The sequence below is a fragment of the Vigna angularis genome, chromosome 6 (assembly GCF_016808095.1).
Source record: "Vigna angularis cultivar LongXiaoDou No.4 chromosome 6, ASM1680809v1, whole genome shotgun sequence".
Classification (NCBI taxonomy): Eukaryota; Viridiplantae; Streptophyta; class Magnoliopsida; order Fabales; family Fabaceae; genus Vigna; species Vigna angularis.
In genome coordinates, this window is record NC_068975.1 from 400,182 (window position 1) to 415,075 (window position 14,894).

The window sequence follows — 14,894 nt, forward strand, 5'->3', positions numbered from 1 at the left end:
TAAATATGCACTTATCATATATGAGTGAAGGATAAATTTACTTGTTGTACCTCGTAAATCCTAGTTCTATCTGCGGATAGGTACTTCTTTGTGCATTGGAAGGCTTGTTCGGATATTGAGCTTTTCTTGTGTGGAGGTGAAAGTGTGTTCCTTGTCCTTGTGTGGCATGACTACATGTTTCTTAGCTGGATTGCGGGACTACTCGAACATATCTGTAGGGGAGGCTACAAGTGGGTTGTAGGAGCGACTACAGTTGGTGAGGTAGGGTATAAGAGTGAGATAGACTCTTTCCACTATGGTGTTATGGTACAGTGATTCTCATGGTGTTGTTCATGACAATGATAGTCATGATGGTGGTGTATCTATGATGATGATCAAGGTACTTGAGATGCTCCAAGTTTTGCTACGCTTATAGTGGTATTACCTTAATGGTTATAGTAGGTAGTTAGCATATGTGTTAATGGGTAGATAGACCAAGGGTCTAAGTGTGAGATGTTGGAGATGACATCAATGGATAAAGATCGAGGATCGATGATCGAGTAATTCATTATGTTTGAATTGTTTATGTTAGAAGATTAGGAATTCTATTACTATTACTATTATGTATGAGGTGATTGTTTATGGATGATATAATCAGGATGTTTATATCTTATTATTATGATTGTTTTATCGGTAGCTTTCCCCGTACAGGATGTTTATATTATTATTATAATTAGGTGCTTGTGTTTGTGTGCTTGTGTAATGTGTTATACGTGAGCAGATGATATTCCATAGGCATGCTAGATTCGAGAGATCACGGGAAAAGATTTGATTTTCTATAAAAAAAAGTTCTTTTGGTCTAAATTTTTGAAATAATGTAATTGTAGTTGGTTTATTTCATTAGTCATTTTAATTACTTTTAGAATAATGTAATTCGATAGGCTTTTGGAACTATTATGTTTTAAATAAGTTATGCATGTTTAAATGATAAGGTTTTTGAAAAATACGTTTCCGTGCTATAAGAAAATTTAAAATTTACCTGTTTTTGTAAACTTGTGGCATCCGAGAATTTGGGGCGTTATATTCTTCCTCATCACTTTCATCTCCCTCCTCATCTAGCGTATCATAGCCATAGGATCCATATGATGCATCTCCACTACTGCTACTACTTCGTTCCTCGTCATGTTCCTTGTGGTTACCATGGTTGTAGAAAAATGCTCCCTCAGCTCCATAGTGTGTGCCAAAATGTTTTTTCTAGACCGATTGAGCACTTCTCACTCCTTGCACCTTCAGTCTTAAAGAATATTCTATTTATCCAACGTTGATCGTTCAAACTGCTCGAGTATACCTACAAAAGGTACTCCAATGTTTAAGTTAATAAGTATTCAAATACAATATGTATTGAATGCTACATTGAATATACATTAATTACTCCTATATTTATAATTGCACCTTACCTTAATATTACTTAATTGTCTTATGCTAAATCATTTTTAATTTGGTTGATCATGTTTGATGATTACACAATTAGTTTTCCGAGTGCGGTCATCCTAATCGATGGTCTTAGACCCGTTAAGTTTTGTTTCTTGTTTGACCAAGATCCATATTATACTTTGAATTATAAAGAAAATAATTTTTTATATTTTTCTCATCTAAATTCTTTTATGGAAAAGTTCATCCAAATATATTGATTATTAATTCATTTTACATTATCTGTTTAGAATATATAAAAGTTAATTTTATATTTGGATGCTGGTATATAGTTAAATATAAAATATCATTTAAAGAATTTTACTAACAGAGCCACAAACGTGGTCAAGGAAAAACAAAACGTGTGCGGCGTTATGATTTACATTTTTCTCATTTTTTTTCATAAAACCGTGTTTCATTGCTTAGTCGTATACCTTTTTTAAAACGCGTTTAACGCATTTATATTTGATATTTTTTATTGCTTCCTTTTATATTTGCTTTTTCATATTTATTATTTATACAATTATTATTAGGGCAGGACAGGACCATCTGCTCTTTTGCTACAAATTAGATGAAAAGAAAGAAAAAGGGAAAAAAAGTAAAAGAAAACGTGAGCTAGTGCATAGTACACATGATTATTATAAACCTCGCCCATGATGTCTGAAAAAAGATATATAGTGGTCCTTTTTGTTCTAACTTTTTAGAATGGAAGCCTTAACCAATGCCTAGTTTGTCTCACACCTTTTCTAGTTTGTCTCCCACCTTTTTTAGATACTTAGAAATATTGTGCATTTATATATTGCATTTTCTTTACTATTTTTTTATCAAAAGATTTTAACTCTTAAAAAATGAGAAGAATACACTATGCAACCATTAATTATATATTTAATAATTACTTTTACATTTTGGTTAAATGTTAATTTTATCATTATTTCAAAAAGTTAATTTTGCAATCAATAGTTATCTAGTTATAACTTTTAAACAATGTTTTTCCTTCAATTTTGTTGTAGTATATTGGTTTCTTTTCAACTAGATTTTACACTTTGTGTCGGTAAAGGTTTAATTCTCTGTCCTTGACATGCATTGGAATAGATTAGTTGAAAAGAATACGTTGCGTAACATTCAACTCAATATGTGCACTTTAATTTTATTTGTATTCCTTGCGATGAATCATACCACACAACCACCTTTTTTTTTATATATGACAAAGTACTTTAATATAAAGGGCAAATAATAGTAATATTTCAGAATTTCTTTAAAAAGATTCTACTTTCCAAAATAATCACTGCAATCAGATTCTGTCAAATATTTACAGCAGCAGTAAACCTATTTTTAAAACGAGCCAGAATTCGGTCCAGAGAAATTAAATTCAGAATTTTTCTTAAAATAAAATATATTATATAGACAATTAATTATATTTATACAAAATTAATATAATTATAAATAAAACTGCAATTAGATAGTTTTATTTTGTGTGATTTTATTTACTATATAAAATATAATTAAATATAATATTTATTACTGAATTGATATTACTAATGTGAATGTTTAAATTGTTAATTTTTAATGATTAAAAAACGTCATAAAAACAATTTTACAGTTAAGGAAATCTTTAAAATTACATATATAAAAATTTGACAATAAAAATTAAGTATTGGTACTTTTTTGTTAAAAATAAAAACAAATTATTAACATATATAAACGGTTACAAAAATTATCATTATTATATAATATTTTATTAAATTTTGACAATTAAAAATAGTCACAAAAATATAATATATTTTATTATTATTTAATATTTTTGTCTTTCATTGATCAATATTTTCAAAAAGAACGTTGGAAAGTTGTTTCAACATCAGACATAATGGTTTAGTCTATAGGTTACTCTCTTAAGCATTATTATCACAAATCCAACACATGTACAAATAAAAATGGGTAAAACATGTTTATTGACTTTTGGATCGTGATTAAGTCAATTGTAATTAAAAACTCACTTCGGAACCTATAGATATAAAGGTAAAGTAAGGTAGATTATTGCATTTATTTTGAATTGATCAGGATTTTATTATATTAATTAATTGAACATATTTAACTTCCTTGAGCATCGAAGTGTCTTTGACAGATACCCACTAGTTTTGTTTGCAAACTTAAGACTAACGTTAAAAGTGTGAAGGAGTAGTTCTCGACCCCACATCCGAAACATTTTGACGTTCACCGTGGGACCCGAGGATGAACAAAAAAACTCAATGGTGACCACAAGCAACATGGGCGATCACCAAGATCCTATGGAGTTGATAAAGGAGATGCAAAGACAAATAGAAGAGATGAAGAGAAGAGATAAAGCTCATATAACAGCTCTAAGGGTTGAGCATGTTGTCGACCGACAGGAGCAATCAACTCAACACTCGGTGTCAATGATTCCTACCCCCTCAAAGGAGAACATCCAATCCGAAGGGCCAAGTCGAACTGTTCAAGACATGAGTATTGCAACAACTAAAGGAACCCGTTCGGTTCAGATAGTGCAGGCAGAGGGCTCACTTCCCTTTACTGCGGTTGTATTGAAGACATTGATGCCCAAGAAGTCGACACCATGGGTGAAGGCAACAAGACCTAAGTTTAACCAGTATACCCCTCTGAATGCACCGAGGACGAGAATTCTAGAGAAGGCGCTTAGCACGAACCTTCTCCCCTGATCAGGAAGAAACTAACCCCTAGGAATGTTGATGGAAAGAAATACTACCGATACCATCATAACCTGGGGAAAACCATGGAGGAGTGCTCCACATTCCATGATAAAATTGAAGAGTTGATCCGTTCAGGTCACCTCAAAAAATACATGAAGGTCAAACAAGCTGAAAGAAGTTTGATACGTTGTCGTTGAAGCTATCAAATTAATTCTAGTTTACAAGGAAACTTCAGTATTGTCAAGTTAGTAGTAAAAAAACTAGATAGGGTTAAAGTAACCCTGAGTCGTTTCCCAACTCTTAGAAAAGATGTGCTTTGTTTCTCACACCAAGAGGGGGTTGGGGGGGGGGGGGGTTTCTTGGAGCATAAAGACGAGAGAGAAGCGAGAAAAATAAAAGGAAAATGAGAGAGCTACTAGGTTTTCTTAAAGATTTTCAGTATACCCCTCTAAATGCACTGAGGACGAGAATTCTAGAGAAGGCGCTTAGCGCGAACCTTCTCCCCTGATCAGGAAGAAACTAACCCCTAGGAATGTTGATGGAAAGAAATACTACCGATACCATCATAACCTAGGGAAAACCATGGAGGAGTGCTCCACATTCCATGATAAAATTGAAGAGTTGATCCGTTCAGGTCACCTCAAAAAATACATGAAGGTCAAACAAGCTGAAAGAAGTTTGATACGTTGTCGTTGAAGTTATCAAATTAATTCTAGTTTACAAGGAAACTTTAGTATTGCCAAGTTAGTAGTAAAAAAACTAGATAGGGTTAAAGTAACCCTGAGTCGTTTCCCAACTCTTAGAAAAGATGTGCTTTGTTTCTCACACCAAGAGAGGGGGGGGGGGAGTTCTTGGAGCATAAAGACGAGAGAGAAGCGAGAAAAATAAAAGGAAAATGAGAGAGCTGCTAGGTTTTCTTGAAGATTTTCAGTCCAAAGCCCCCGCCTCGGTCCATCTGATAACCGAGGCAGTAACTTTTTCACTTGAGGTGTATACCTCAGTCCATTCTGCCAACTGAGTCAGTATGCCGTTTAGACACCAGTTGTTTAGCAACCGAGACATATAATGATTTGAAAATTACAACCCTGCCACCGCGTCTGATACGCTTCGGTTCCGAAAAAACCAAAACATAATGTACGAGTTAAAAATGCAATTTTTTACCGGTGAGTGCTTATCCACTCTAACATTGCCTAACAAATTATGTGTTTAATAAGTCGAAAGAATTTGTTGATAAAGATTAACCTAAACTAAGCCGAGAAAGTACAAGTCTAACCATACCCGATCTTCTAAAGGAAAAACAGTCAGACAACATTGCAGCAAATCGAAAGGTTGATACATCATATATTTACATAGACAAATCCTAGAAAGGGCACAATCACCTTCAAAATCTTACTCTCCTATCATCTTTTCCATATAAAAAAAATTTTTAAAAAAAATCAAAAGCCCGTGAACTTCTTTAGGACAGTTTTAAAAGTGAAATTTGGTACAAACTGTGTAAATATTATAAGAATTTTCATGCGAGGGAAACACGGTTATCTCCAGCAAGAAGCTTCAGCTAAAAGCCATTTCTCAATAAACTATTCCATAAAAAATGAAAAAAAAAATTAAATAAAAATCAGAAGCCAACCAATCTACTTTTGGAAACCTAACTCTGTCATCACCAACGACAGAACAGGGATCAGCCACGTTTTTCCCAGTTTAATAAGGAAGAACTAATCAAACAATTCTTTGCTTTAAAACTACAATTAGAGCATGTGATAATTGAGCTTCAATTACTTACATACTAATTTTTAATTATTTTTATATTTTGATTAACTTGTATTATGAGTGATAACCTCTTCCTCAAGCAAAGTTGGGTTAAAACAAAATAAATTAAAACAAAAAAAAATGAAGTTATGGTGGTAGAAGTGGCGAGGAAGTTATGGAGACGATGGTGGTTGTTCTTTGTTTTATAGGACACCACATGAAATTATCGATTAAATTTTTACAGACAGAAATAAATTCATTGTTAAATTTAAATTACTCACGAATAATATCGACAAGTATTAAAATTTTATGTACGACAATCATTGTAATTTTTTCTTTTTCTGTGCTTATACAGTGATTTATTGTGTATGTGGATATTGAGTGTGTTATAATCAGAAGAAAGTGATAATAATAATAAAGAAGAATAAAGAACGTGATTTGGTTCTATTTGACATTTGTATTGATTGAGATGTGAAAATTAAATTGATGTAAAATTGAATATGAAATTGGAAAAATAAAAGAAGAACACAAAGGAGAAAGGAGAAAGGTGATCGATTTTTTTGTTAATAATTAAAAAAAATTCAACAATAATTCTCGACAGACAAAAAATCCGAATAAAATTTATTGATAAAAACTTTACAGATAATTTTTCTGCCATTAATAATTTTAATTTATAAAAATATTTTAAATATTACCTATAGATGTTGACCGTTGTTAATATCAAAATTTTTGTTGTAGTGTTAAAAAATCATGACTTGCTTTTGTATTATTGCTTTGTCACCTCGCTCTTGCGTAAAATGACCTGGAATAATGAATAATGAAAATCATTCCAACTTCGACCAATTTAGTTAAATTGTTTATTGGAAGAACTAGTTGATAAATTAAAAAAAAAAAAAACTGCACGCGGTGCTTGAATATCAATACAATAATAAAAATAACAACTCAACAGCACAATGTGAAATTTCAAAGTACCTTTTCCCTGTGTTTGTTTGTATATATATGTGTCTATCTAGGCAATGGTGGCAATACAACCTATTCTTTTATTCATAAATCTGTGTCTGAGTTCCTTTCTGTTGACGGATAGGTTGTTTTGTGGTATTTGAGACCCTGCTGAGGTTTGGTGTTAGGATGATGAGAATAATGGGGTTGAGAGCAGTTATAGTTTGGTGCATATGGTTAGGGTTGATAGAGTTTTCAGTAGGAGGAAGGGTGAGGCACTACAAGTTTGATGTGGAGTACATCATCAAAAAACCAGATTGCTTGGAACACGTTGTGATGGGAATCAACGGCCAGTTTCCAGGGCCAACCATCAGGGCTGAAGTTGGTGACACTCTTAACATTGCTCTCACCAACAAGCTCTTCACTGAGGGAACTGTTATTCACTGGCATGGAATCAGACAGGTTCTTTTCTTTCTTTCTTTTCACTATCTTTTATGTATGTCAGCAAATTTCAAACATAATGTTCCAAATGGTTATTAATTGTTGATGTTTTTTTTTTTGTTTGGTTATGAAGGCTGGAACTCCCTGGGCAGATGGAACTGCTGCAATTTCACAGTGTGCTATAAATCCAGGAGAAACTTTTAACTACAGGTTTATAGTTGACAGGGTAATTACATTTCTACCATTTTATGTTCTTTCTCAATCTTTGGGAGACACAGACTAGGCTTCAAGTCGTATATAAGTTAAGTTGAGCCAACTATTTATAGTGAAGAAAGTTTTCACTTCAAATTTTCTTGGAGTAATATGGTAATAAGTAAAGTTTTTGACTTTTTTAGACCTAAAAAATGTGTAGTTGGGTGAGAAAAACTCCCCCAAAAGTAATAAATTAATTATAGGAAAGGTGGTGGGCTATTTTATGGAAAAAAAATTAAAATATAAAATTAGAAGTGGCGTTAGAATTTTTGAGGTAGAAATAGTCATATATCTTAAAGAATCTCTAATCACTTTTAACTTGTGTGGGAATGAAGATCCGATCATGCTTGCCACTTGGATCAAGCATCTGTCATTTCCATTTTCATTTATATAGAAAAATACATGTTGATTGATTCCCTCCATGTCATTTTTTTTATATTTGATGCGAAAGTTCTGTTTGATTCAAAGAAAAGAGAAAATGTTTTCAACTTTAATCCCAAGAGAGATTTAAAATTATTCAAAATGTTGTCTTTTTTTTTTTCAAATGTTTCTTAAATAATAAAAAATGTACATCGCTTTCAATCTAGAGTATTAATTAAACTCATCAAATTTAAGTATTATTCGTTTCGTCTCTGGTAGGGGTCTTCACATGGAAAGAACTTCTGAGTTAAGAAATTTTATAAATTATCTTCCACTTCCTTTTTTAAATAATGTGAAACATTATGAGGGGCATTTTTGTTTGTGTCGTTGTTTCGTGGTATTTTCCTTTGGTTTGTTCTTTATGCAAAGAACAAGATGGGTGTGTTTGTAATGATGAATATGTGGTGTTAATTTATATGGTGCAGCCTGGAACATACTTCTACCATGGACACTATGGTATGCAAAGATCAGCAGGGTTGTATGGTTCACTGATAGTCGATTTGCCAAAGGGACAAAACGAACCGTTTCACTATGATGGTGAGTTCAACCTTCTTCTAAGTGATTGGTGGCACACCAGCTCACATGAACAAGAAGTTGGCCTCTCTTCCTTACCATTCAAATGGATTGGTGAACCTCAGGTAATTAATTCATAACTTCATTAAATTAACCTAATATGACCCTTTTTTTTATTATTACAATTAGTACCATTTTATTTTATGATCATCAAATAAAGAAGTTATAATGATCTGAGATATAAAGGTAGAAATTCAACATAGAAATCATATCAGATTCCATAAAGTAACCTAGAAAAAGCTGCACCTCTGGCCCATCTGAACAAAGTCGTCTTTGGACTGTTAGGGTATCGTTAAATTCTTCAATCTCATATTTTTCTTCTTTTCTTTTACCCTTCTCTAACAAGACAATCAACTTTTTAATCTAACCCTCTGTATGATTAAAGTGAAACATGAATAGAAGAGGATATACTCTTTTTTGATATTTCAACCTACAACAACTTCAATAATTCATATATTCAAATAATAAATAATTATAACTCAAAATGCTTGTCATAAATTATTACACTTTTGACGTTTTTTAGTGTTTTATACTAAATCTGTTAAAAGAAAACTATGCATGTGTCTTTTCGGATACTATCAAAATGAGTTTTTCTTTATTGTTTTTATATAATAAAACCCTAAAATTTCAAATAAATTGCTCACCTTAGTTTACAAACCACAAACATACTTACAAATCACTTTAAAACATTCATCGATCTTTGCTACGTTTGCCCATCCTCTCAAAATTCCAAACCTTAATCCACTATATATTTATTGCATCTATTTTAAGAATATTTCATGTCTTTTGATCTTATTGTAGAAATATATATGTTTGTCAGAATTAAAATTTATGTACAATTTAGACACACTATGTTATAATAAAAAACTTAAAACACACACACACATATATATTAATAAAAAACTTAAAATATATTCTAAAATTATAATATTGTTTCACCTTTTTTTTTTCTTACTCTTTACTAACTTGTTTTTACCATTTTAGACTTTGCTGATCAATGGGAAGGGACAATTCAATTGTTCTCTTGCAGCCAAATTCATAAACACCACTCTACCAGAGTGCCAATTTAAAGGTGGTGAAGAATGTGCCCCTCAAATTCTTCATGTGGAGCCTAACAAGACCTACAGAATCAGAATTGCCAGCACCACTGCCTTAGCTTCACTAAACTTAGCCATTTCGGTGAGTTCCATTTTACCCTATATGATTGTTTAATTCATAAGAACAATTTCAATTTGAATAATAAATTATTGACAATCAGTTATACTCCTTAGGAAATTATCACACATTTATAGGAAACTTCTAAGGAAAAAGTTACATTTATTTATACATAAGCTATTTGTAAAAGTTCTCTTTTGTAATTTGTTTTCAAAAATTTTATTTGATTTTCTTTATATTTATGATTTTTTTTGGATCCCACAACTTTTGTGTCTTTAAGCACGCCTTTGTAAATGTGGCATCATTATCGTACGTGCATTATTGACCATTAGCTGTATGATGTGCTTAGTGTGAGATATTCTTTCTTTCTTTTGTATTGCCCACAGTTTCCACTTAAACAAAAGAGAAACCAATTCAAGAAACTCAAGTGATTCCATCAAATCAGTTAGTAATTGATTATTTTCTAACATTAAAATAATATATTAAATAGGTGTTAAGCTAGTGAAGACATGACTAATGGGTCGAGAGAGTTGGAAAAGGATGTAAAAGAAATAGTAAAGAAAGAAGTTTCAATGATCCATCATTTTTATATATAAAAACAATTGATTTGTAGACGTGGAAAACATTAAAACATACAGTAAAGGAAAAAAAAGTTTCAGCTATCTATTATTCATATAAATTAAATATTGATTTGTTAACGTGGAAATCTATCACTTTCTTCAGAACATAAAAGGATATATAAATTTAATAAAATTATAGTTGCACTAGTCTTATTTATTTTAATTATATATATTAAAAGACATATTATACAAATTCTAAAATGGATTAACTTTATGTATATCCTCAAATATTTGAAGTAGTATTATTAGTTTAAAAAAATGTTCTATCTTAGTTTTTTTTATATTAAAGTACTGTAAAAGTGATGACAACAGAGGAATCAAATCAGAACTGTAATTTTGAAGGTAAATAACACGTGTAGAAAAAGAGGAAGATAGTGTTACAGAATAGAGGCAATTATTTGTTCTTCAAATAATGCAGTGTGTTGGAAATTACACGTTGATGCATGAGCGAGTGGGTCTCACTGAGTTCTGAAACACTGAAACATTCTGGATAAAGACAAGGATTTGTTTTAAATATTTAGAAAATATTAGGAAAAGGATAAAAGGAAAAATTATATATCAGTGATATTCAATGGGTTTGGTTTGTGGGACCTGCACGTCGTGAGATGGCCACTGATTTGGGGTAGGTACTCAATAATATCATCACATACGTTAACTAATTTCACATAATGGAGTGCTGATTTTAATAGACACTTCTAATTTTAGGGTGTACAAACAGATAATACAAGAGAGAAATGACAAAAAAATGAATAAAATATTATGAAACGAGTGATGAGAAAAAAGAGAGTTAATATTTCCTTAATTATAGCGTGAATTGGTTACTTCAAAAGAGAGATAACAAAAGTAAGTCTAAAAAGAAAAAAACAATAGATATTGTAAATGATGTGATGACACAATACATGAAAGCAAAACAAAGAATAAAAAAGTACCTGTATATTTATAATAGTTCCAAGTGATGTCAGGAAAATTTATGATAAAAAGGTAAAATATATGAAATAATTTTTCGTACTTTTTTCTTACTTTTTCTCTGTTAAAACTACTTTAAGAAATTTTTGTTCGAATAAAACTTTTTTCAGGATAAAATTATTAAATTGAAAGTGTGCTTGGTTCACCCTGTCTCAATATACTAGGCAAATTAGGTATCGGTCAAACAATTTTACTTCATTATTCAAGTGGTGTGTCAGAAACTGTACAACTATAGATTCATTTTCATGGATCAACAAACATTATCATGTAACATTTGTTTTTTCCTTTTGTTTATGTTGTAGAATCACAAACTTGTTGTGGTGGAAGCTGATGGAAACTATGTGACACCATTTGCGGTTGATGATATAGATATTTACTCTGGTGAAAGCTATTCAGTGCTCCTTCACACAGATCAAGATCCAAAGGAAAACTATTGGCTTTCGATTGGAGTTAGAGGAAGAAAACCTAACACCCCACAAGGTTTAACCATTCTAAACTACAAGACAATTTCTGCTTCAGTTTTTCCAACTTCTCCACCACCCGTCACACCCCTTTGGAATGATTTTGAACGTAGCAAAGCATTCACTAAGAAAATCATAGCCAAGATGGGAACTCCACAACCTCCACAACGTTCTGATCGTACAATTTTCCTTCTCAACACCCAAAATCGTGTTCACGGGTTCACCAAATGGTCCATTAACAATGTGTCCCTAACATTGCCAGCTACCCCTTACTTGGGTTCCATCAAGTTCAAACTAAACGATGCTTTTGATCAAACACCTCCACCTGTGACCTACCCTCAAGAGTATGACATTTTCAACCCTCCTGTGAACCCTAACTCAACCGTTGGCAATGGGGTGTACAAGTTCAACCTTGGTGAGGTTGTTGATGTGATACTGCAAAATGCAAACCAATTGAGTGGAAATGGTAGTGAAATTCACCCTTGGCACTTGCATGGGCATGACTTTTGGGTTTTGGGATATGGAGAAGGCAAATTCAAACAAGGTGATGAGAAGAAATTCAACTTGACACATGCACCATTGAGGAACACTGCTGTAATATTCCCATATGGATGGACTGCATTGAGGTTTAAGGCAGATAATCCAGGAGTTTGGGCTTTCCATTGCCACATTGAACCACATTTGCACATGGGAATGGGTGTGATTTTTGCTGAGGCTGTTCACAAAGTTGGAAAAATTCCAAGGGAAGCATTAACTTGTGGGCTTACCGGGAAGAAACTAGTAGAAAATGGACGCTACTGAAACTAGTCAATGAGTCACACTACTTGTGCTTAAACGTTATATCAAATGTGTTGCAAAATGTTTATTTGAATGATAAATTAATGAAATGTTTTAATTCAACATGTTCAGGTTTATTAAAATATTGGCATGAATAATGTTTGGTTTGGTAGACATTTTATATCATTCCGTATAAATTTAAAACACCACTTATATAAAATGTACACATTTTACATGCACACATATTCAAAGAAAAATTTATTTTAGAAAAATTTATTTTTACGATCGGCCCAATAAATATGTTAAAGAAAATGTTTCTTTAACAACTATATTTTGCCAACTTTTTTATAACGTCACGTGGCGTTGTTTCGTTAGTTAGTTTTAAAAGTTTTTTTAAAAAGGTGGAATTTGTTTAGAAGAACAATTTTGGAAAGAATTTGGATAGAAACTCTTTTTGTCAGTTTTCTTTTTCAGATTCACTTTTTTTCGCAGATTGGTTTTCTCAATTCTCTCTCCACCATTGAAGCTTCCATCTCTCTCCACCATTGAAGCATCTATCTCTCTCCACGGTTTCGGTCTTCTTCATTCCTTGTTTTTCTTCACTCTCTGTCTACCATTGAAATGTTGTTTCTCTCACTAGTACAATAAGATAAATAGACACCGGTTAATTTTGTTTATAGGCATCGGTTGTGAAACCGATGCATATACGAGCGAGGTAAAATAAGACAGGCTTTATGCCTCGAGTCACAAACCGAAATAAAATGAGACAGGATTATGCCTCGGTTGTTAAATAACCGAGGCAGTTACGTATTTTTTTTTTCAGATTTCGAACGCTAACCGAGGCAGTTGTGTGTTTTTTATTTTTCAGATTTCGAACGCGATTCATAGTTGGTTATGTGATACAGTGGAAGCCATGTGCAAACCTTCAAAATTACCCAATACGCAACCAGAAAATCTCAACTTGGAAACTTGGAACCTGAAACATTTATGCAACCAGAAAATTCCAACCCGAAATTACCCAAGATTTCCCAATTTCAGAAACCTAATTTCATAGAACCCCAATGCAGAAAGTAATAAAAATGGGGATGAGGATCTGGTGGTGATGATCCTGGTGGTGGTGACGATCCTGGTGGTGGTGATCCATGGCGACCAACACTCCTACTCGCAAAACGCACCTCCAACGCGTCCTTCCCCTTCGTTTGCTCCTAGTGGTGGTGACGATCCTGGTGGTGACGATTCTTCCCCTTCGTTTGCTCCTCCAACGCGTCCTTCCTACCAAAAGATCTCCAAACCCATCATTAAAAAACCCACCTTTGATCATCCTCACCCTCAGCCACCGCCACCGTCACAGACCCAGCCACCGCCACCGCCACCGTCAAGCCCCAGCCACCGCCATCGCCACAGCCCCAGCCCCCACCCCAGCCACAAGCCCAACCTCATAACCCAAACCCACAACAGTCGCATGCCCAGCAGAACCTGCGCACGACCAAATCTCAACGCCTCCTCCCATTCAACAGCCCAAGCCTCCCAGGTCGCGCCTCTAGTGGATTCGCCCTCCTTCCTCGACGCCCGTCTCGCTCTCGCTCTCGGTCTCGCTCTCACTCTCGGTCTCGCTCTCGCTCACCGCTCTCGCTCTCGCTCTCACTCACCGCTCTCGCTCCTCTCGCTCTCGCTCGCTCTCGCTCGCTCTCGCTCTCGCTCTCACTCAACCGCAGCGGCGACGACGAGTGGCTCACCGCTCTCGCTCAACCCGCGTCCTCAAAGGAGATTGGGTTGCCGCGGCCTCAAGGGACTTGTGATGATTGGAGGAGGAGGACAATTGCAGTGGAGAGGAAATGGGATGGGTAGGAATGAAACGTTTAGGGTTTAGTAGTGCAGAATTTTGGAAGGAGTGCAGAAATATCAACTTATCAACTCGAGTATTTTCATAACCGAGGCACTAGGACTATTAGGCATCGGTTATTGTACAACTGAGGCATGTATTTTTCCTAAAATTACGAAATTGCCACCGTTTTATTAAATGTTTGAGGTTTTCTGCCTCGGGTGTTCTCAAAACCGAGGCAGTAGCCGCTTTATACATCGGGTTTTGGTCAACCGAGGCATATATTTTTCCTTAAACTACGAAATTGCCACCGCATTATTATACACTTCGGTTTCAGTAAAACAGAGATGTATACGGCGCTTTTAAAACCCCATTTTTTACTAGTGTCTCTCCCTTTTGAGTTTGAGTTCAACTCTTCTTACTTTGTTTCTTGGGTCATTTGGTCACTTGGGTCATTTGGTCCCCTTTTTTCGATGGTGTGACCGTGGCCTCGTTGGCGGTATATATCACCCGTTCCAGAATTTTGTTGATTTTGGCATGCATTGTCGTTGGCGGCATTTCCGTGGTTGTGTAAGTCTTTGGCTTTTGT

General features: G+C 34.0%; 2 protein-coding genes across 2 annotated transcripts; both read left to right on the forward strand.

The window, feature by feature from the left end:
* The first annotated feature begins 6,888 nt into the window (after positions 1-6,888).
* LOC108320003 (L-ascorbate oxidase) lies at positions 6,889-12,608 on the forward strand. Its single transcript, XM_017551342.2, has 5 exons — positions 6,889-7,280; positions 7,393-7,485; positions 8,357-8,569; positions 9,489-9,683; positions 11,548-12,608. The coding sequence occupies exons 1-5, from the start codon at positions 7,008-7,010 to the stop codon at positions 12,505-12,507; spliced, it is 1,734 nt and encodes a 577-aa protein (XP_017406831.1). The 5' UTR covers positions 6,889-7,007; the 3' UTR covers positions 12,508-12,608.
* A 977-nt stretch (positions 12,609-13,585) lies between these two features.
* On the forward strand, positions 13,586-14,353 carry LOC128197394 (proline-rich receptor-like protein kinase PERK9). Its single transcript, XM_052879101.1, has one exon. The coding sequence runs from the start codon at positions 13,586-13,588 to the stop codon at positions 14,351-14,353; it is 768 nt and encodes a 255-aa protein (XP_052735061.1).
* The last annotated feature ends 541 nt before the right edge of the window (positions 14,354-14,894 follow it).